The 22,286-nt window shown below is 37.4% G+C and overlaps 1 protein-coding gene and 1 pseudogene across 13 annotated transcripts in view; one reads left to right on the top strand and one right to left on the bottom strand.

Moving 5' to 3' along the window:
- Window positions 1–22,286, top strand: part of Huwe1 (HECT, UBA and WWE domain containing E3 ubiquitin protein ligase 1) — a 144,444-nt gene that overhangs the window by 85,284 nt on the left and 36,874 nt on the right. For 11 of the 13 annotated variants that reach the window (XM_033760392.1, XM_010629728.3, XM_010629725.2 and 8 more), the window contains 18 exons: window positions 2,470–2,686; window positions 3,117–3,239; window positions 3,868–4,105; window positions 4,562–4,792; window positions 6,179–6,301; window positions 6,880–6,975; window positions 7,682–7,951; window positions 11,119–11,271; window positions 12,785–12,912; window positions 13,130–13,211; window positions 13,828–14,004; window positions 14,668–14,824; window positions 15,106–15,464; window positions 17,978–18,173; window positions 18,730–18,897; window positions 19,499–19,644; window positions 19,969–20,035; window positions 21,140–21,357. In XM_033760392.1, coding sequence (XP_033616283.1) covers window positions 2,470–2,686; window positions 3,117–3,239; window positions 3,868–4,105; window positions 4,562–4,792; window positions 6,179–6,301; window positions 6,880–6,975; window positions 7,682–7,951; window positions 11,119–11,271; window positions 12,785–12,912; window positions 13,130–13,211; window positions 13,828–14,004; window positions 14,668–14,824; window positions 15,106–15,464; window positions 17,978–18,173; window positions 18,730–18,897; window positions 19,499–19,644; window positions 19,969–20,035; window positions 21,140–21,357 — 3,149 coding nt within the window. The remainder of the gene's footprint in view (window positions 1–2,469; window positions 2,687–3,116; window positions 3,240–3,867; window positions 4,106–4,561; window positions 4,793–6,178; window positions 6,302–6,879; window positions 6,976–7,681; window positions 7,952–11,118; window positions 11,272–12,784; window positions 12,913–13,129; window positions 13,212–13,827; window positions 14,005–14,667; window positions 14,825–15,105; window positions 15,465–17,977; window positions 18,174–18,729; window positions 18,898–19,498; window positions 19,645–19,968; window positions 20,036–21,139; window positions 21,358–22,286) is intronic. The other 2 variants (XM_033760385.1, XM_033760384.1) reach the window with 2 other exon arrangements.
- On the bottom strand, window positions 9,086–10,062 carry LOC104865945 (annotated as a pseudogene).

Below are 22,286 nucleotides of genomic sequence, written 5' to 3'. Positions count from 1 at the left end.
AGATAGTTTAGATGTAAAGCATGACAATCCCCTTATTATGTGTTTGACTCTACTAGTTTCTAGGATTATAGATGGGAGAATACCTTCCTGAGTGAGAGCCATGTCTACCTTTCCTTCATTTATTCTTTCCCTCCTACTCACTTTTTTTAACTTTTGCAAATGGCGTCCACTCAGACCATTCCACTGAAATGACTAAGATACCCATATCCTCCTTGTTTTTAATGTCAATTGGATACATTTTAGTTCCTTTTTTATTTGTCTGAGGATGATAGTTGATCCACCTGTCTCCTAGAAATAACTTTTCCTTTGCTTCTCTCTGGTTACTCCACTTACCTTCTTTTCCTTTCTTCCTTAAAGAAAGCTGGAAAGTGGCATAAAGTCACTTTGATAGCTCCATGAAAACTACTTTGGCAGGATAACAAAACTTAAACTATGTGTACTGATCTTGGCCCCTAATAAAGAAGAATGAAGATATAGCTCATAGGAATCTGGATTCCTGCCCCCCAAAAAGCAAAATATGACCTTTCGTGTTTGTATTTGCTAAATTTAATTCCAGTGAATTTTGTATTTCATTGTAATTTAATTCTGCTCCATTTGTTTTAATAAGGAAGTCTACCAACATTATCCCCAAATTTTAGCACAATCGATCATCCGCAGTGTTTGTGTTTCTCACTTCTTTGACCTCACCTTGGAGCTTTCTGGGTTTTCTATTTGGACTCAGTCCATGCTTTCAAAGCCTGTCTCTGTGTTACTACCCTCTTATTTTCCTCTTGTCCTTGAACTGTCTTTGAGCCACTTTGCTGTCTGTTTACCTGAGAATAGGTGAGAAAGTGTAAACCTGAATTTGGATGAATTTTCCAATTGGTTTGGACTAATTAGGTTTCCAGAGTCTGTGTTCCTAATATCCAACTAGGCTATATATATATGCCTTTATACTGTTCCCTAAATAGAATTAAGAAAGCCTAATTTTTCTGGAATAGGAAAGATAGAGCTGTTTCATTTTTTTCTTCCTGTGCTTTATACCTCTGAGCTGTTTTGAGCATGATTGTTGACACAAGCTTCAGTAGTGCCTATGTTTTGATTCAGGTCGTAGCCTTCCTGTCACTGGATCATGATAAAATAATGTTTATCTCAGAAGTTCTGTGGCAGTATTTTTATTTATGATTTTTAAAGTAGAAAAATAGGGCTGGGAATTTATCTCAGTGACACCATGCCTGCCTTGAAAGCGCAAGGTCATGAGTTCGATCCCTGGAACCAAAAAAAAAAAAGGTAGAAAAAAGTTTAAAGAAAAGCAATTAAACAGTGTTTGGACTTAATGTTCCTTACCTTTTTATGCATTTCCTTTTTACATGTGTTTTGTATTCTCTTTGTAAAAGAAAATTTCATATTTGTAAACATCTCACAAAAATGAGAATTTAAAATGCCTACAGTCTTAATTCTATTTGTGAAATATTTCTGCTTTTTCTAGCAGTCTATTTATCTAAAGGATTATCTGTTTTATGTTGTGACCAATATATATTGTGTATAATCTTTTCCATTCCAGGCATTTAAGCATTTTTTGCTATTTTTAAAGTATTTTGTAGGTGTTCTAAGTGGCTGAGAGAATCTAGTAGATTTACTTACTTATTCAGTACTTATTGCTATACAGACATTTCTCATTTAATGACCAAGTCATAGTTCTATGGCTAGATCATTGACTGAATTGGCTGCTAAATAAGGATTGTAATGTATGTACAATATTGAGAACAAAGAAATAGTCACAACAGATTCCAACTTAATGACTTTGCTTTAATTTGTATAACTCTTACATGCAGTACTGTTATGTATAACAACATAAAGCATATAATACTATTACAGTGTGATCAACAAAACTGACAGTAATATATAAATAAGGTATACTGTACAAAAAAGACATTGAGGCTCTAAGTAAGATTTTCAGAACTGTACCACAAAAAGACGGGTTGTAAGTCTGAACAGTCACTAAACAGGTTACTAAATGAAGAATACTGTATTGTTTCTTCAAAGGCAATTTCAGTTTGTATTTCCTCTGTGTGTGTATCTTTCATGTGTTATTATATAATAAGTGCCAGTACAATTCTCTTTTCTATAGAAAAAGCATTTTGTCCCTTGTTGAATCTATGTTGTGTTTTTTTTGTTTGTTTTGTTTTGTTTTTGTTTTTGTTTTGTTTTTTGGTACCAGGGATTGAACTCCGGTTCTTGCATTTGCAAAGCAGGTCACCAAACCGCTGAGCTAAATCCTTGTCCCCTCTTGTGAATCTTCTTGGATTATCATATGTAGAAATAAAGTCAAGGGGCAAGGGATTTAGCTTCCTCGCAAGCACAAGAACCCAAGTTCGATCTCCGCTACCAAAAAACAAAGAGAGAAATCCAAGTGTTTACTATCATAAAATTGTAATGAAACTAATGTTGAGAATACTCATCAGCCTTACTCTGACATCTGTGTTCTAGCTTCCTCCCGGTTAGGACGAGCACTTGCTGAGCTATTTGGACTCCTTGTTAAACTCTGTGTGGGGTCTCCTGTTCGCCAGAGAAGGAGCCACCATGCTGCCAGCACCACTACAGCACCAACACCTGCTGCTCGATCAACAGCCTCAGCCCTCACTAAGCTCCTCACAAAGGGCTTGTCTTGGCAGCCCCCACCATATACACCTACTCCCCGCTTCAGGTGAGGTTCTGCTTGAGATGTGAAAACTAGTAAATTGACACAGAAGTAACCTGGCTTGTTCCTAGTGTTAAATGAACAGTGAGTGAACCACTGAATTAAGATAACTTGGAGGTCCTTTGTTTAACACTGTATCTGTATCCCAATGAAAGAGTAAAGTACTTGTAGTTGTACGTAGTATATAGAACATGAAATTTTGAAAGCATTTGTGGCCAGACTGCATTTCAGTAAACCTTGTATTCTTCAATTAAAAATGTCAGCTTTTGCACCTTTGACATTTTAATCATTATACTAGTCATATATCCCACATTTCCAGTCTGTCAATCAGTTAGATGTATTGTTTAATTTCCCCCTTGGCTTTTATGTGAATTTCCCATTACATATTTTTCTGCCTCAGAAAAGGCTACATTTTTTGCTTTTTTTCCTCTTTCAGGCTGACATTCTTCATCTGTTCAGTTGGTTTCACATCTCCAATGCTGTTTGATGAAAGGAAGTATCCGTACCACCTCATGCTGCAGAAATTTCTCTGTTCTGGAGGCCACAATGCACTTTTTGAGTAAGGATCATTCCTTCACAGAAAAGAATTTTTTGGAATTTATTCTTTACTATGTACTCAGCCCACAGCTTTCTAAAATACATATTTTATGACAGTGGAATATAGAGAAATTGCCATTGGTTGGATCCTTTTATGTTCTGGAAAACAGCCATGTGTCTCCATATTCTTAGAAGGTGATATTTAGATTGTCCTAGAAGTATTTTAAAGAGTCTCTGTTTTTTTTGTTTTGTTTTGTTTTGTTTTTTCATTTGGCTTCTAATTCCTTTTATACAGATTTTTTTCTAGACTTGGCTTTTTCTGTTGTTTCTCTAATGACGCTAATGTTACTTTATTGGGCAGAATATTTTTAAGCTGAGTATCCCTGTTTGGGGGTATTTTTACAGCCTTCAAAAGAAAGCTAATGAACATTGGAAGAATAAGAAGTAAATGTAGGGCCTGGGATTTAGCTCAGTGGTTCCACCGCCTGCCTTGCAAGCACAAGGACCTGGGTTCAATTCCTGGTACCAAAAAAAAAAAAAAAGAGGTACATGTAGTGCCAATGCAGAAATTAGGGATCCTTTAAAATATAAATCCCCCCACTTACCTAAAATACTAATCTATCCCCATACTTTTTCTTATCTGAATTTAGAACCTTCAACTGGGCTCTTTCCATGGGAGGCAAAGTTCCTGTATCTGAGGGATTAGAGCATTCAGACTTACCTGATGGCACAGGAGAATTCCTAGATGCCTGGCTTATGCTTGTGGAAAAGATGGTGAATCCTACTACTGTGCTTGAATCTCCACATTCACTGCCTGCCAAATTGCCTGGAGGTGTCCAGAACTTTCCACAATTCAGTGCCCTCCGCTTCCTTGTGGTAACTCAGAAAGTGCGTATTCTCATGCTAACTGGATAGTTCTCGTTTTATTTTGTTCCCTTAAATAAGATGATGTGGGGGTGGCTGGGGATGGAACCCAGGGCCTCACATCCTCACATATGCTTAAGCAAGTGCTCTACCACTAATCTGTACCCCTCAGCCCAGTAAAGTCAATGTTGAATAATCATTGGATCCTGTCATCCCAGTAGGGCTGCTTACAGTGGTGATGGAGACCATTGGAGAACTTTTCCATGCTGTAAACATGAATAAAGTTGAGATTGGTACTTTCAGTCAGTATAAGTTAAATTCCCCTTCTTTGTGCTTCCTTAGGCTGATGCTTTGGTGACCAATTATTTTGTTTTTGTCACTCATAGTGGAAGGGCTGTACCACAGATCTATCATTTATTTCTTCGTAGGGCTTTGGATTGAGTGAAAAAGATCCTCACATTTTTTTCAAATGACTTACAGGCAGCTTTTACTTGCATCAAGAACCTGTGGAACAGAAAACCCTTGAAGGTATATGGTGGGCGAATGGCTGAATCAATGCTAGCTATTCTGTGTCATATCCTCCGAGGAGAACCTGTGATTCGAGAGAGACTAAGCAAGGAGAAAGAAGGGTCTCGTGGAGAAGAGGATGCGGGGCAAGAGGAAGGTGGCTCTCGCCGAGAACCTCAAGTCAACCAGCAACAGCTGCAACAGGTAGAGCGCTGCCCCACATTAATGGAATACGATGTATGTGATTTTTCTAAATCAGGAGATAGGGTTAAAATCACTTTTCTTTGCATTGATTTTTTCTTTCTCCTGAGGAAAGCTGGAAGATAATCTCTCTAAACGAGTAATATATTTGTGTCCTTCTAATTGTATTACTTATATTTCAGTTTTCTCAGTAGCCTGATGAAGACTGTCTTTAGTTACTTTATGGTTAATCTCTAATGTTGTGACTCATTTATTTTCCAATAAAAGTGGTCTAAAATCTTGGTCACATATATGTACAAAACTTCTTTATGCACCTTTGAATAAATGTACAAGCCACGTTTTAAAATTGGTGACTATAAAGTAGAAGGGAAAGGCATGTAAGTTCCTTCCCTTTTGGTCTCAAAAATCATTTTTAGACTTTTCCTCCCTAAAGTTTTAAGTGTATATGTTTTCTTTATATCTGAATCATGTTCAAACCTATCATTTATATGTGAACAGAATTTCTGAGTGTTTCTCAGACAATTTTTTGTTGCTGAAGATATTTATGTGTGCACGCTCCTTTTCACTATAAAAGTAATAAATACTTTTCAAAGGTTAGAAAATACAGCATTGTATTTTTAAAGGCATTCATCATTTCACCATACAAGATAACCATTGTCTTTTAGTCACTTGGTTCCATGCCTAATTTTTACACAGCTAACATCTAATAATATGTTGAATTATATTTTTGCCATTAAGAAATTTTTTACTACTATTTCATTATTGGATGTTAATTCTCTTGTTTGGTTTTTGTGTTTTTGAGACAGGGTCTTACTATGTAGTTCATGCTGGCCTTGAACTCATTATGTACCCTATCCTGGCCTCAAACTTGTAGCAATCTTCCTGCCTCAGCCAGCAAAGTGCTTAGATTATTACAGGTGTGCACCACCATGCCTCGCTTCTCTTACACTTTTATGTTGTAAAGCAGTGGTATATAATTTTCTTACATACATGTATCTCAGGATAGGGTCCCAGAAGTAGAATTCTGACCCAATTTTTCAGATAAATTTCTTGTTGCCAGATTTTTTTCCAGAACATTGGAACCATTTATGATAAGGTATATGACTCTCGGTCTTAATCATAATAATAATCCTGTTCTGTCGTTTACTTAGACTATAGAAATGAAAAACACTTTAGCTCCTCACTGCCATGTGTAGGTTTAACACTGAAAAGATCATTTATGTTACCTAACTGCCCTAGATTATAATGCTCTCTCTTCATTATAATGTTAGAGAAGCTTGAGTTTTCATATTACAAAGATTTTTTATTTGTAATGCATTCGGATTTCGCAGTGTGGTACTGAGCTCTTGGTTTCTATTTTGATTTTGTTTGTTTGTTTTGTTTTTGTAGCTCATAGACATGGGTTTTACAAGAGAACATGCTATGGAGGCCTTGTTAAACACCAGCACCATGGAGCAGGCCACAGAATACCTTTTAACCCACCCTCCTCCAATCATGGGAGGAGTTGTTCGGGTAAGTTGGCACAGGAACTCTAATATTCCGGAATATCGGTTTGCTTACTAATTAATACCTTTTTCCCCTACATCTGACCATCATCTGTCTTCCTTTCTGTAAACTGCTTCTCATTTTCATACTTGCAATATTTCTTTTCATAATAATTCTCAAAGGCTCGGAATATAATAACTACATGCTTTGTATCCCCTAACTACTTGGACTTTCTTTGTTTGAACTAAAAGAGAGAAATAGAAAAGACACATTTTTATGAGACGCAAGATGGGTGGTCACATATACTTAATTTTCATTGCAAATTTTCCCCAGTGGGTTTTTGTGAGTTTGTTTGTTTGTTTGTTTGTTTGGTTTTGTTTTTTTTTTTTGTAGTACCAGGGATCATCCCCCCAGTGTTGTGATAGTGAACAGGTAAGCCTAGTTCGGGTTTGACTAGAGAGAGCCTTATTTAGAGCCCTTTCTCCTCTCTAAAAGTTTGAGTTTATGAGTTGAGCTTCTGGGTTTGGTTAGGTTTGCTGTGTGTGTGTGTGTGTGCGTGTGTGTGTGTGTGTACACAATTGTTAGGTTTTCTGTTGTCTTTCTAGGATCTCAGCATGTCTGAAGAGGACCAAATGATGAGAGCAATTGCCATGTCTCTAGGACAGGATATTCCAATGGATCAAAGGGCAGAGTCACCTGAGGTAACTAGGAAATTGCAGCAGAAAGACTTGGCCCATTAATTTTAGTATATCATGAATATTGTATTATTGCAAAATAATTGGCAAGATTAAAGTCTTACTAAAGATACAGGAGGACACAATCTAAAACTTGCGTCATTGGGCAACCTTATATTCTTTTCTTGGTTTTCTGACATGGAGTCTTAATACTTAGTTCATGCTGGCCTGGAACTCATGGCTGTCCTTTTACCTCAACCTCCCAAGTGTTGAGATTGTAGGCATGCACCACCACACCTGGCAAGCTGCCTTATATTGACTTGAAATACTAGATGAGACGGATGTATTATTAATCGTTATTGGAAATATGAGACCTAGCAGTACTTGGGTGTGCCATTGGACCAAGCTTCACTGTATATTCCTGGAGAAAAGTTTCCTTCAATTTACCACACTGGCAGAAAATACAGGATAATGTCTGGAAATGATTTTATGGTTGGTGCCATAGAGTGCCACAGATAATTGGCACTGGTTTGGGTTGTTGGGATCATTCTTCTCTATGTTTCCTAAGTGGCTTCTGCCCCTACAGTCATTGCCACACCTTGATGAAAGTTTCAACTCCTTGAGTAGAAAAGAGAATGGTTTTCATATAGTGAGGCAAATACATTTTCAGAGTCTCTTTCATCTTTTCTTCACATATCGCATGTGCAGTCCACTCTTCCTTTCCTCCCTCTAGGAAGTTGCTTGTCGTAAGGAGGAAGAAGAACGGAAAGCTCGAGAAAAGCAGGAAGAAGAAGAGGCTAAATGTCTTGAGAAGTTCCAGGATGCTGACCCATTAGAGCAAGATGAGCTCCACACTTTCACAGATACCATGTTACCAGGCTGCTTCCACCTTCTTGATGAGCTGCCAGACACTGTGTACCGTGTATGTGATCTGATCATGACAGCCATTAAACGAAATGGAGCAGATTATCGTGACATGATTCTGAAGCAAGTAGTCAATCAGGTAAGCTTTCAAGGGGCCAGAAATGAGTGGTACATGAGGTGTTTTTCTTGCCATCTTTTTTTATTGGTACCAGGGATTGAACTCGGACCTTGCACTTGCAAGGCAGGTGGCAGAACCACGGAGCTAAATCCCCTGGCTTTACCATCTTTTAAAATCGATTTTCTGAGAAGTTAAAATTTTTGTGTTTTGTTAATATGGCTGTATTCTCTAAATTCCTTTTTTTCCCTGTATCTCTGCTATTTTAATAGGAAAAGAACATTAAACATATGTCATAGAGGAAATGAAGACAAAATACAAAAAGGAACTCTTAAATATATAATTGAGGACTACATATTACTAACCAGTTTTTCTTTCTTCAGTGAAATCTGTTAAGGACAGATATTCTCATAGAACTTAAAATTTTGTTTTATTCTCTGTCCCTTGACCAGAAATTCTAAACTTACAGGGAAAAAATAACATTGCATGACAATGGACACCAAATTCATAATGAACTTTTAAAATGAGATAATCATAGAAGAAAATACCATGAAAATTATAATCCTATGAAAATTGTTTTTATAAACAGTAAATTTGAGCCTTGGTCTTCATGAAGATACTACAGTTTATATAAAAAACTATAGGGCTGGGGATTTAGCTCAGTGGTTCCACTGCCTGCCTCACAAGCACAAGGAGCAGAGTTCGATCCTCGGTACCAAAAAAAAAAAAAAAAACTTAACTATACAAGGCTCCAGTGGCGGGGGGAGTTGGAATACATACTACTATATTTAACGTTCTCTGGGCCTAGAAAAACTTGAGGGGATGGGAAAATGATAGCCAATTGAATCTTTTCTTAAGAATACATAACTATGAAAGTTTCCTGGGTCAAAGAGTGCTCCAAATGGAACTATACTTTTGAAAGCATACAACTTATATATTTTATTTTAAGTAAAGAAAAAGTATTGAATAACTGCAGTCCCTTCCAAAAATTAAGTCTTAAATTAAGGAGAAGTAACTCTAATAGTGTAAACAAATCTTGCTCAAAAAGGAAACTGAACAACATATCTAAGACCTGTCCATAAAAGTAATGATGGTACATCTTTAATATTAAAAAATTAGGCTATAAAATAGTTCAGTCCAGAATTGGTTTCTAAAAGTTCATTTGTGCTCCTTGGTGGGGGCATAATAAACTTCCATGGGTTTGTTCACGTTCCAGTATTTCTCACTGACCAATTCCAACAAAAAAGAGCCATTTAACTGGCCACTGTTGCTATATAAATGGTATACTGCTTCTCACTGGCTGTATCAAGGTTCATGTGGTTCAATTCTCCTTTGCTTTGCAGTTCTTCTAAAGCTAACCTCACAGCCAGATACTTTGATAAGTGACATTACCTGAAGTCTTTATACATCTTGTCTGTGCAGTGTCATCTTTTTCCATAAGTGTGGGATGAGGCGTGAATACTAACTCAGTTTCACTAGCACCATCTACCAGTTGCTACTGCTACATTATTATTATCAAGTTCAAGCCCAGAATCATCAGATGTTTTGGTCCATTTGTTACTAGGGCCTACTTCCTGATTGCTATGTGTGGATGCATTACTACAGTGCAAAGTGTCACCATTATTTTCTGCTCCACTACCATTTTCATTCTTGTTTCTTGCCCCGCTATAATCTGTTCATGGCCTGGATCTTCAGACCTTCTTCAATGTTATGACTGAGTGCCTGCTGATTATTGTGCTTGTTGATCCTAGCTAATACTTTCTCTTGATGAGCTTCATACTCATCATAACTTGGATAAATTTTGCTGATGAGTGCATCAAAGTTTGGGTCTAGCCTTAGTGATCTTTTAGAAACTAGTTTTTTTCTGACAGGTAGGACATTCTTTGTTATCACTTCTTAGGGCTGCAATGATACAATCTGCACAAAAACGGTGCAAACACTCCTTTGTAGTCAGTGTTTTTCAACATATCCAAACAAATTGGGCACCTTAATTTGCTGTGAAGACTTCTAGGTGAAACCACAATTTCTAAGACATCTCTTATTGCCTCCTGAGGTGTTCATTGTAATTTGTGTAAGCGCAGTTCCCATGTATTGTTTAATGGCTGAGTTCCATTTGTCTGCACAGCCTAGTACATTGCGGCCCCTGCCCCTCACTCAGCCCAGGGCTCCCCTGGCCATGTCCCCTGACACTGCTGCATGGTATCTCTTTAAATTCTTTTTATTGTAGTCTAACTCTTGATTAAATATTTTCTGTAATGATGAATTTCTGTTACCAAATGTCTTTTTGAAGGAAAACAGCTTTTTTCTTCTACCTGTCTCCAGTTTCTCTAAAACGTGTCTTACTCTTGAGTCATTAACCCCATGAATTAACATTGAAAATGACTTTTTTTCTACTTGGTAGCCACTCCCTGGTGGATAACTGTAACCTATTGTATGCTCTTTTTCAGCTCTTTTTTTTTCCTTACTTAAAATTTAATGTGTGGTAATTGTAGAAGTAGAAAGAAAATACTGTACATCCCTACCCCCAGAGACAGCCAATTAACATTTGGTTTGTAGTTTTTGTTTGATCAGTTCATTTATGTATTTATGTCATTAGGACCTTATTTCATGTCACTTTTAAGAGTAGAAGTGAGAGAAGGGGCAGAAAAGGAACTTTCTTTTTGGCTACCTAAGGATAACTTTTTAATGCACGGAAACATAAAAATAAAGGAAAACTACAGTTTTTTCTACAGCAATGTGTAATGTCTTTATAATAACAAATGATTTTAAAGAAACTAAAACCTAAATAGAAAAGAACAGTGATACCAAATAACAAATTCATTGTAAAACTTTAAATTGGCAAACTAAAAACAGACTCGTAACTTTTCTGGTTTTTGTGGTAATTACAGGGGGATGTAGTGAAAGAATACCAAGTACAGGTTGATAGAAGCTTTGTGAGGTTCACTGTATGCACCAAGGATTTTAAAAATAATTCATTTCTTTAACGTGAAATGTAGCCTCTGTATAATTTAGCCAAAGAAAGTAATCATTTAGTGATAATTAATTTTTTTGAGAAACAATAAATCCTTATGGTAAATCTGTTAATTGCCTTTTCTCACTGAATGTATTGAGGATGGAGCGATTTATATTAAAACACGAAAAAATGTTTTCACATAACCTCATCTAACTTGGCCAGTTTGCTGCTTTTTTAGGTGTGGGAAGCTGCTGATGTATTGATCAAAGCTGCTCTTCCTCTGACAACAAGTGACACAAAAACTGTATCAGAGTGGATCAGTCAAATGGCTACATTGCCCCAGGCCTCCAATTTGGCTACTAGAATCTTGCTTTTAACTCTACTGTTTGAGGTATGATTTCAAACTTTTGGGCTCATATCATTCACTCATCAAACACCTACCATGGTGAGACATTATCCCTGCATTATATCAGCTCACAGTTTCTAATAAGCTAAAATGTGCATAATTAAGTACACAATACAGTAGTCTGTGCTCATGAATGGCATCAACTATTTTGTGTGAGGTTGGCAAGGCATATGAATCATTTTTGGATACTAGAAGGGCTTTAATAAGTATTAATTGAGTCAAAAGACTGTGGGATGGGACTTTAAAAGAAGGATAATTAAAATGCTTGTTATAGGCATCATAGAATATTTTTTCCACTGCAGAAACCTGCCATATAATGGGGTATCCTGTGGAAATTGGATGTTATCAGTGTCTAGGTCATAGGCATCAGAGAGAATAAGACTCTTCTTTTCCCTACCTGGTCAGAAAGAAAATTTTTTAAGGCAAAAAATATGTTACTGTTCTAATAACATAAGAACTAGGAAGCAGTTGACCGTACACAAATGGTTCTTTATTTGTAGCACATCATGTGTGTCAAATTGTCATGGCATTTCCCTTTATGATAGAGATGATAAAAGTTTTAAAAAAGATGAACACATTGGGGTCCTGGAGTTAACTAGTGGGCCCCCATCTAAAAAGAATCACAGGTAGTGATATAATGGTCTTGTATTTGCTTTAGTCTTTTTCTCTTCCACTTCATACATTCCCACCAGCTTAAACTACTTGGTGACTTTCCCATAGGGCAGCTTGTACCATTGGTGGTACAAACAGATTTAATGACTTTTATTGATCTTTTTACTAATAAAATTAATAAAATGCTGCTGGATGGGACAGTCATGCATGTATCACCAGTGGTTCAGGCCACCCAGCAATGAGACATACTAATTACAGCCCCATTTTGAATGTGTTTGACAACTGAGATAGCTTTTTCTGACCTCTTTCCTACATCTTGTATACATTCTTCCATCTTATGGATGTTTTCTAATTATGTAAATTTTTTAATAATTACTTTCTCAAAATAAACAAATATAACAAAGCCAAGTAGGGTGGTGCACACCTGTAATCCCAACACTTAGGAGGCTGAGGCAGAAAGATCACCATGAGATTAAGACTAACCCAGGCTATGGAGAAGAGGCCTTGTCTCAAAAAACAAAAACAAATTTCCATAACTAATCACCTAGTTCTTGGACATTCATTTCCAGTGATTTCCTATTAAAAGTACCACTTCTGTGAAACCTCAGAACTACTGTACTTCATTATTCCATTTTCCTTAAGATTATAAGGCTTCTTTATAAATCAGAAGCTTTACAACATCATCTTAGTTAAGATAGCACAGCCTAGGTAACAGGCTGAAATGATATGACCACTTATACATAAAGCACATGTTAACATGTTAGACACTCTGTATGTATTCATTTAATCATTACAAAGGTTACAGAGGCTGTGTGGTTAAGAGGTAGAGTTTGAATTCTTGATACTAAGTAGAAATTTGTATCTTTTCCTTTCATTTATCAATCAGGAGTTGAAACTGCCTTGTGCTTGGGTAGTTGAATCAAGTGGCATCCTTAATGTCCTAATCAAGCTCTTAGAAGTGGTTCAGCCCTGCCTACAAGCGGCCAAGGAACAAAAAGAAGTTCAAACCCCCAAGTGAGTGACCCTATATCTAGCCTGGTTTAACTTTTTTTTGTTCTAGGACTTAACCATTTGGATTTAGGACCTGAATCGCACTTTTCTGGGGGCACTCAGATGACAAATTTGAGTGATTTTGTGGTTTGAAAATAATGAAGTACTTGATGGGATGAAAATATGTATTTTCCCAATTTATGCAGGTTTCTGGCTTAGAACAAATTACTCTCTGTTTTAGGTGGATCACTCCAGTGTTGCTACTTATTGATTTCTATGAAAAGACTGCTATCTCCTCAAAGAGGAGAGCCCAGATGACTAAGGTGGGTGATACTTATAGTGTCTGTGGTTGACAAGATGGTTTAGCTGCTTAGGCAAAAACAGACCAGACAAGAATGTGAGAGAGAGATCCTTGAACAATGTAAAGGTTTTGGACCAAAGTATAAATCTCTACAGGGATCTTCATAGCTACTTTTCTAAATACAGATTTAGACTTTTTTGGTGGCACTACTTGCTAAAGAAGAACTTACTAGGATATTAATCTATTAAAGATATGTGTCTTTTATTACATGAATGACAGTGTGCAATAGTGTTTCCAAGAGCCAACTCTTTAGATGAACACTCTATCTACATTATTGTAGTAACTTCTTATAAATGGAATTTTTGTTCAGTACTTCTCAAATGAACATTTTTCCTTTAGGGAAAACAAACAAAAGGAGGAGGTAGCAAGACCAGGTGGTATATGGTTTTTTTTGCATAGAGAGATGCTAAGCAGTAGGAAGATAAATGCACATGAAAATATCTTTCAGTTTTCAAATTTTATTAAATGTCCAGTAGAATTCTGTTTCTTGGGTTAGTTTTAGAAGAAATAATGAAGTTACTATGTCTATAGTCAACCGCAAAACAAAAATACATATAACTTTCTGCATTTATATTTAGTATCTACAGTCCAACAGCAACAACTGGCGCTGGTTTGATGACCGTTCTGGGCGTTGGTGTAGTTACAGTGCAAGCAACAACAGCACTATTGATTCTGCCTGGAAATCTGGAGAAACGAGTGTGCGATTCACTGCAGGCCGAAGAAGATATACTGTTCAGTTTACTACAATGGTGCAGGTACTAATTTGTCTGATGCTGCAAACTTTATTGGAAAGAGGTGGATGTACTGGGTTTACTTCTTTATCATTTGGCAATCCTAACATGAAAGAGCAGCATTTCCGCCTTTTTTTTCTTCTTCTTCTTCCTCTTCTTCCTCTTCTTCTTCCTCTTCTTCCTCTTCTTCTTCCTCTTCTTCTTCCTACCAAGTGCTGGGATTATAGGCATGTGCCACCATGCCTGGCTTACATATTGTCTTGTGATTTTTCTTTTTGTACCAGGGATCGAACTCGGGTCCTTGTGCTTGCAAGGCAGGTGGCAGAACCACTGAGCTAAATCCCCAGCCCTGTCTTGTGATTTTTAACAGAGCTGAGGCATCCTAAAATCATTGGTTAGACCATGAGTCTTTGGTGGTTTGATTTAATGCTTCTTAGATATGATTTTTATTCAAGAGTTAGAGATGATATCTGTACTAATGGAAAGTTTAGAAATTCATTATAGGGCCTTGTTTATGCCACTTTCCCTCTGGGATCGTTTGTGTATTCACTCTGTAAATTATAGAAATAGAAAAATTTGCTAGAGTTCCTTCTTTTTGTGGCGTTTTGTTGCCAGAAAGAGCTCCCCTACCTCAAACCTTTGTAATTACTTTTCTGGTAGAGATTTTTTGTCTATTTGAATTCCAAGGTTAATGAAGAAACAGGGAATCGACGGCCTGTGATGCTGACTCTCCTAAGGGTACCACGACTGAATAAAAATTCAAAAAACAATGGCCAGGAACTAGAGAAGACTTTGGAAGAAAGCAAAGAAATGGATATTAAACGTAAAGAAAATAAAGCCAATGGTATGGGTTTTCATTTTGAATCATTTAAGGAGTGTTTTACTTAAAACTAGTACACCTTTATGGCTTAAGATGTGGCCAGTTTCACTGCACGTGATTTTCATTTGATAACTTAGCAAATAAAAGATATGTATCACTCCCCTACATGCATGCCTTTTCTTCTGGTCCTAGAATTGATATTGCTGTGTTTCTTCCAATTAAGACCCAAGCTGGCAGTTGGTTTCTTAGGAGGGAGAGGTGTGGAAGGAAATGTGAAGTTAAGCTGTGTAAATTCTCATTTGTAGATACCCCTTTGACCCTAGAGATTACAAACACTGAAAAGGAGGTGAGCCTGGAAGAAACAAAAATTGGGGAGATCCTGATCCAGGGCCTGACAGAAGATATGGTGACTGTTTTAATTCGGGCATGTGTGAGCATGCTGGGAGTCCCTGTGGACCCAGACACTTTGCATGCCACCCTTCGCCTTTGCCTGAGGCTCACCCGGAACCACAAATATGCCATGATGTTTGCAGAGCTGAAGAGTACCCGCATGATCTTGAGTTTGACCCAGAGCTCAGGTTTCAATGGATTTACTCCCCTGGTTACCCTTCTCTTAAGACACATCATTGAGGACCCCTGCACCCTTCGTCATACCATGGAAAAGGTATTTTTTGTGAAAATGGTGATTTAGCTTCAAATCATGCTTTGTTTTCCTTGGTATCAGAAAAATATTTCCAGTTCTTTTTAGATGTACACATTACATACTGTGCCCAGCAAGATTTCAGCTTAGAAGTTTGCTTGGATATGGTAGTTTATCCTGATAATATTTTTTTAAAAAGAATTAGCATGGTGGCACATGCCTGTAATTTTCACACTTTGGGAAACTGCAGCAAGATTTGAAGCCCAGCCACAGCAAATTAGTGAAAGAAACTGTCTCAAAATTAAAAATAAAAATGGGCTAGGGTACAACTCAGTACAAAGGCCCTGTGTTTAATTCTCCATAGACCAGGAAAAAAAATTAGAAAATACATTTTCTACACTTAGATGTCATGTTACTATTTTAGTACTTTGTTTCTGGAAAGTTTTCTCTTGACAATCTAGATTTCACTAACCAAGCCAAAAATGATTAGTAGAAAATTGGGATACAAAGTTCATGCCTACAAGATAATTCCTTTGTAGGAACACCTCTCAGGCATTCATCTAACATTACCTTTCAAAAAAACGTATTTCTGGATTGTAGAAATATAGCAGATCTTTTTAAATACTTACGATCTGTCAGGCACTGTGGTAGACACTTAACAAATACCAATTGTGCAGCTCGGATAGCATTTTATGTCCTTTAGGAAATTTATAAAACAATAGAAGAAATGAGTTAGTATTTACAAAACAAAACATCTGGAACATCAACATTTAGACAACAGCAGGGAGATGGAAATGAAACGTCTTACTTAGTAAAAAGCTTTTACAAAATTATCCCATTTTTTAATGAATAGTATCATGACTGTTGAATGACTTCATTTCCACTTCCATCTCTTGAGACATTGTTGCCTTGCTTATATTGATTGATAATTAGTATTGCAATATGCATTTTTGTGCTTAATTTTGTGTTTAAGATTGTTATTCTTAAGCTTTTAGTAACTGGATCAAACGGTATAGGTTTTAAACTTGCCAAAAAGTTGATTGATTTATACTTCAATTGTGTATATGAGTATACATGTCAGACTCTTCACTCAGCCTCCTTGATTTTACCGCATAGTCACAAAATCAAGAGAACTATTAAAGGCAGCACGTGGGCCGGGGATTTAGCTCGATGGTTCTTCCGCCTGCCTCGCAAACGCAAGGTCCCGAGTTCAATCCCCAGTACCAAAAAAAAAAGCAGCATGCATAGTGATCCAAGGTCAGGAGATGCAGGGAAGAAACAAATGTATACAGACAAGACTTTGGAAGTTATAAATGTAAAAGTGCTGTGGTTAAATAAAGTTTCCCATTGGATGGGGGAAAAACTTTCAAAGCTTTAACAAAATACAAATATTTGATACTATACATTTTAAGTATGTGTGTGGAAAGCCAAAAACACTTTTACTCTTGGCAGGAGTAAAAGTTGGTACAACCACATTGGGGGAGCAGTTTGATACTGTTAAATTCTAGATGTCCTTTGATCTAGAAGTTCTGTGGCTGATGTTTTAACATTAAGTATGTCAGCATATACTCACTATGGAGTTGCTTTTATAGTATCAAACTTATAGAGTTCCAGTGTCCTGCAGTACAGGAACTGTATAAATTATACAGTACCTACATCGTTCGCAACTTTTTATGTTTAATAAATGAAATTATTGCTGGGCATGGTGCTGCATACTTGTAATCCCAGCACTCATGAGGCTGAGGCAGGAAGATTGCAGTGAGTTTGAGGCCAGCTTGGACTACAAAGTGAGGACCACTCCCCCAATCTCAAAAAGCAAAAGAGAAGAAATTAATTCATAATTGTAACTACATAAGGAAAATGTTGGGGCTGTGATATGCTAGACTAAAGGCAAGACTAATTTGATAAGAAAAACATTATGATATCAAGTACTATAGTTGAGTTCTGAAGTCAAGTTCTTCATACTTTCCTTCCTGTATTTTCCATGATTGGGAAGCTATTTTGGGAGAAAGGCAAAAACATAGCTGTATTGAGCCCTGATATCAAAGCAAATAATCTATAATAGTTTGATATGTCCTATGGCTGTTATACTAGTGTTTGACTTTGAGGCATAAAGAAATGTTTATTATTGTTCTTGGATCTTGAGTGGATATCAGTGTTGCATATTTCGAACCGTTCTTGCTTAAAATTGGGACAGCATTTGAGGAGGACAGGAGCTGGCACATAAATGTGGAAATTGTATGGTATCTAAGATCTAAATGTTATCTCCCAGTTTCGGTTATACAGTCTGGTCCAAGAATTGATGGTTTTTGGATGTGCTGTTAACTTTCTTATGAGCCATGTTTTTTTAATTCAAAATGGGTGGGACAGTACTTAAAGACCAAGTGTATCTTCCTCCTAAAAATCTAAAGCTGTCATGTACTCTTTTAAAGCAGAGCCTGGGGTTGGTATTTTAATCTTTGGAAATGCTTCCTTGACTACAATTGCATTTTTAGAAAATGATGTTTAATCGCAGTGTTTTCCCATCTCTTTACTAGGTTGTGCGCTCAGCAGCAACAAGTGGAGCTGGAAGCACTACCTCTGGTGTTGTGTCTGGTAGTCTAGGGTCTCGAGAGATCAACTATATCCTTCGAGTTCTTGGGCCCGCCGCATGCCGTAATCCAGACATATTCACTGAAGTGGCAAACTGCTGTATCCGCATTGCTCTTCCAGCCCCTCGAGGTTCAGGAACTGGTTAGTTTCATTCATTTCATTTCTGGTCTTTGAAACAATGAAATATGCAGCATGGTATAACTCCAGAGATTTTTCCTGTGAGGAAATGTGTAAGGTAGCCTTTCTCCCATCCAAGTACTAACCAGGCCTCACCCTGCTTAGCTTCTGAGATCAGATGAGATTGGGCACATTCAGGGTGGTATGGCTGTAGACTAATGTACCCTTTCTAAGCAAGTACAGGGATTTTAACACGTGTTTGGGCCAGTCAGTTCAATAGGTACTGTACTTTAGTAATTTCTCTGAATTTTGCTACATTATTGTCCCTGGCAGAGATACCAAGGACTCATTTAGTCTAGTCTCTGCCTTCAAAGAGTTCCATCTTGGTGAGGCAGTAGGGCTGATCTACAATTAATAGTATAGTATATTGCTTTAATAGTATACTGCTTGAACATTAATATTGGCCTCCTTCCCAAAGTTTGAGTTTTATATACGCCCCCCTCTAAATTTTTCTTGTATGGTAACCAAGGTTAGTTGTACTGGTTCACTGTTGACTGCTTTTTCTCTTGTTTTGGCTTAGCTTCAGATGATGAATTTGAGAATCTTCGGATTAAAGGCCCTAATGCTGTACAGCTCGTGAAAACAACCCCTTTGAAGCCTTCATCTCTGCCTGTCATCCCCGATACTATCAAGGAAGTGATCTATGATATGCTGAATGCTCTGGCTGCATACCATGCTCCAGAGGAAGGTATGTGGCTACTCCACCTCAGAAGGCTAGGCACTGGAGAGAATACATGACTTTGCCCGAGTCATCTCAACCAACTCATGGCTTAGTAGCACTTTATACCTGCATTCTGGAGATCAAGATGAATAAGTCACAGTGCACCTTTCTGAAACTAGTAATCATTAATATGACACATACCAAGGTAGTGGTGAATCTTACAGTGAACCAGCTGCTGTCCTTTCAAGGGTGGGACAGGTAGAAAAATTCTCCCAAAAGTTTGTTCTTATTTATTGTAATTTGTATGAGAGTGTATAACATACACAGAGAAGAATGAACAAAGATTGAAAGACATTAGCAACTTATGAGCAGATTGAGAATAAAATGCCAGAAATTCTCTAACATTTTCATACTCAAAAAGTTTTTATTGCCCTAAGAGCTAGGGGCAGTATTAGAGGGTATAACATGGTTTCCTCTATTCCTGCCTCAAAGGCTGTATTTAAGTGCTTGGGAAAAAAGCCTAATTGAATTGCTTTGAACTCAAACTTCTGCTCCGTTCAGGTCATTCTGGATTTTCCTTTGGATAATCTTATGTACATGAATTTGTTTTATTTTGGGGTGTTTTTAGCAGACAAATCAGATCCTAAACCTGCAGGCATGACCCAGGAAGTTGGCCAGCTTCTGCAAGACATGGGGGATGATGTATACCAGCAGTACCGGTCACTTACTCGTCATGGCAGTGACTTTGATACACAGTCAGGTTTTTCCTTAAATGTAAGTCAATTCTGACAAATTTTTATCTTTCTTTCCATTTCTCATGGGGTCTCTGTATTTAGGGTTATGCCAGGGTAATTTCAAAGATACTTAGATATATCTACCAAATGAAGTGAAATTTGGAATGTCTGGAAATTTTCTTTCTCCCTACTCCACAGGCAATGTGTTCATAATGATAGCTTTGCACCAATTCTAGAGGGAGAAAAACGTTAGCCAAAGAAAATCTGTAGCATTTCCCACTGGTACCCTGGAAAAGGAGTCTTGCTATTTGGGAACAGCTGTCTTTGAAATTGATAATGGCTCAGGAGCTTTTTTCTTCCACAGAGTCAGGTCTTTGCTGCAGATGGTGCCTCTGGCGAGACTTCTACATCTGGAACCTCCCAAGGAGAGGGTAATGATTTACTAGTCTCTTATGTTGTTATTCTTGGGAAGAAAGCTTGAAGAAACTATAGATGTCCTGGGCAGAGGGCAGTAAAATACAGGTATAATTGCCACATTTTACTTTTCTAAGTGAACTTTGTCAGGGTTGATGTAAATAAGGAGCTGAAATTAGTGTGGTTTCTATTAACCTATTAGTAATTGTTATAGTCCTTAAACCAGCCCATATATCACCTAGTAGTTTCTCTTTGGTACCAATGATGATATTCTAATTATATGCTCTTTGTGACAGATTTTGACAGTGTCAGAAGAGCCCATTGTCTATGCACCATGAATTAGAGATATGTTGTGTGGAAACAAGTCAAATGAGATCTTTGAAGAGCTTCTTAACCTTTTATAGGGAAAGACTTTTAAGATCTTGTTTAGGAGATAATCTGCTTATACTAATCCCTAGAGATAAACTGAAATAATTAGTGAAATAGTGTTAAACTTATTTTAATATGCTTACTACCTATGTGGTATGAGTAATAGCAATATTAGTGACAGGTGGCATCTATGTCTACTATGTAGGAAACTATATTGACACCAAAATAAATCTTTGCACTCAAAAAAATTTTGTCTCGTGAGGGACACTTATGGTAATTACATTGCAAGGTAACTGCTGGAATGCAGGCATACATAGAGAATGTATAGTGTGCACATAGTATCTCCATGTATCTAGGTGATACAGGAGAATATTTATAAAGAAGGTGAGCATTTGAGTCAAACTAGGTAATTGTGTGCCAGGCAAATATAAGGGAAGGAAGATGTTGAGAGAGGGTGGAAGGCGTGATTCGAGATCTATTAGTACATTACTTTTGGAGCCTAAAATTATGTATAATTTTACTTATATAATGAGGGGGTACATGAACAGTTGAACAAAGCTTCCTTGCTGTATTATATCTGCATACCATGTAGAGACCTGGGTCATCCTAGTTCTCTGACCTTCAACCTTAGTGTAAAATGAGGATCCAGCTTACACAAGTGACCCAAAGTAGAGAAGAAGTTAATATTTTTTTCTACCTAAGGCTTGATTTTGCCTTAGTGTGAAATTGAACCAAGTGTTCTTCTCTTTCAGGCGCTTCAACTCCAGAGGAATCTCGGGATGGGAAGAAAGATAAAGAAGGAGACCGGGCCTCTGAGGAAAACAAGCAGAAAGGCAAGGGCAGCAAACCTTTAATGCCTACCTCCACTATCCTCCGTCTTCTGGCAGAGTTGGTGAGGTCCTATGTTGGTATTGCTACCCTGATTGCCAACTACAGCTACACTGTGGGCCAGTCTGAACTGATCAAAGAGGTAATATTTCTAGTTTTGATTAAGATACTAAATTTCAATCATTTGGGTTTCTGCTGTATGTTGGACACTTTGCTAGGAATTCTTGCATGCTACGTGCTCACCCAGTGAAGCCCCTTAAAACACATTAAAAATCTAGACCTTTTCCCCATGATGTGGAACCATCAGGCTGACTCCACAAGAAGTGAGTTAACGACATTTGGTGGGGGATTTTTAGTGATTGTTCAGTTTTTCTGTCTGCAGTTTGGAGATTGCAAAAAGCAACACGAAAGTCAGAAAGAAGATCAGTTAGAAATGTGGTATCGTAATCTTGATAATACAGGATTTTGGTGAAGTTGAGAAAATGAATGGTTCAAAAGATGTCTTCGAGGTAGAAACGACAATTGGATTTGGAGGATAAAGGAAGAAAGCAAGGACTCTTGTCTCTATGAGTTTTATTCCTTTTATGGCTGGCATCTAAAAACAGAAAGGGAAAAGATTTGTGGAAAAAAATTGAAATTTAAGAGGTATGTGTGAGGCATTTAAGTAAATATATATATTAGGGCTGGTGAAATAAGCCATATACAGGATACCCCTGCAAAGTTGCGGTTCAGAGTTCCCAGCCTCAGTTGTTCGCATGTTTTTCCTTACAACCTAACTAATAACTGCAGAAATCCCTGCAATTTTGTGGAAACTGAAAAAATCCTCTGCGATTTTGTTTTTTTGTTGTTGTTTTTTGGGTTTGTGGTTTTTTTTGTTTGTTTTGTTTTGTTTTGTTTTTTGCTGGGAGGTTTGCAAGTAAACAATCCTAGAGTGGTATTCAGTTTTCCTTGATGTTGATTGGCTGCTGCCCTGTAACCCATCTCTGGCAGATGCACCAGCATTCCCATATCATAAACAGGTTGCTGTACCCCAGTAGCTATCTGAAAGGTTCTTGGCTTTGTTCTTCTTGA

Source organism: Fukomys damarensis, unplaced genomic scaffold (genome assembly GCF_012274545.1).
Source record: "Fukomys damarensis isolate Sample0158 unplaced genomic scaffold, DMR_v1.0_HiC HiC_scaffold_39, whole genome shotgun sequence".
NCBI classification, from domain to species: domain Eukaryota; kingdom Metazoa; phylum Chordata; class Mammalia; order Rodentia; family Bathyergidae; genus Fukomys; species Fukomys damarensis.
Note: the sequence above shows the minus strand (reverse complement) of the source record. Positions and strands in the feature narration are given on the sequence as shown.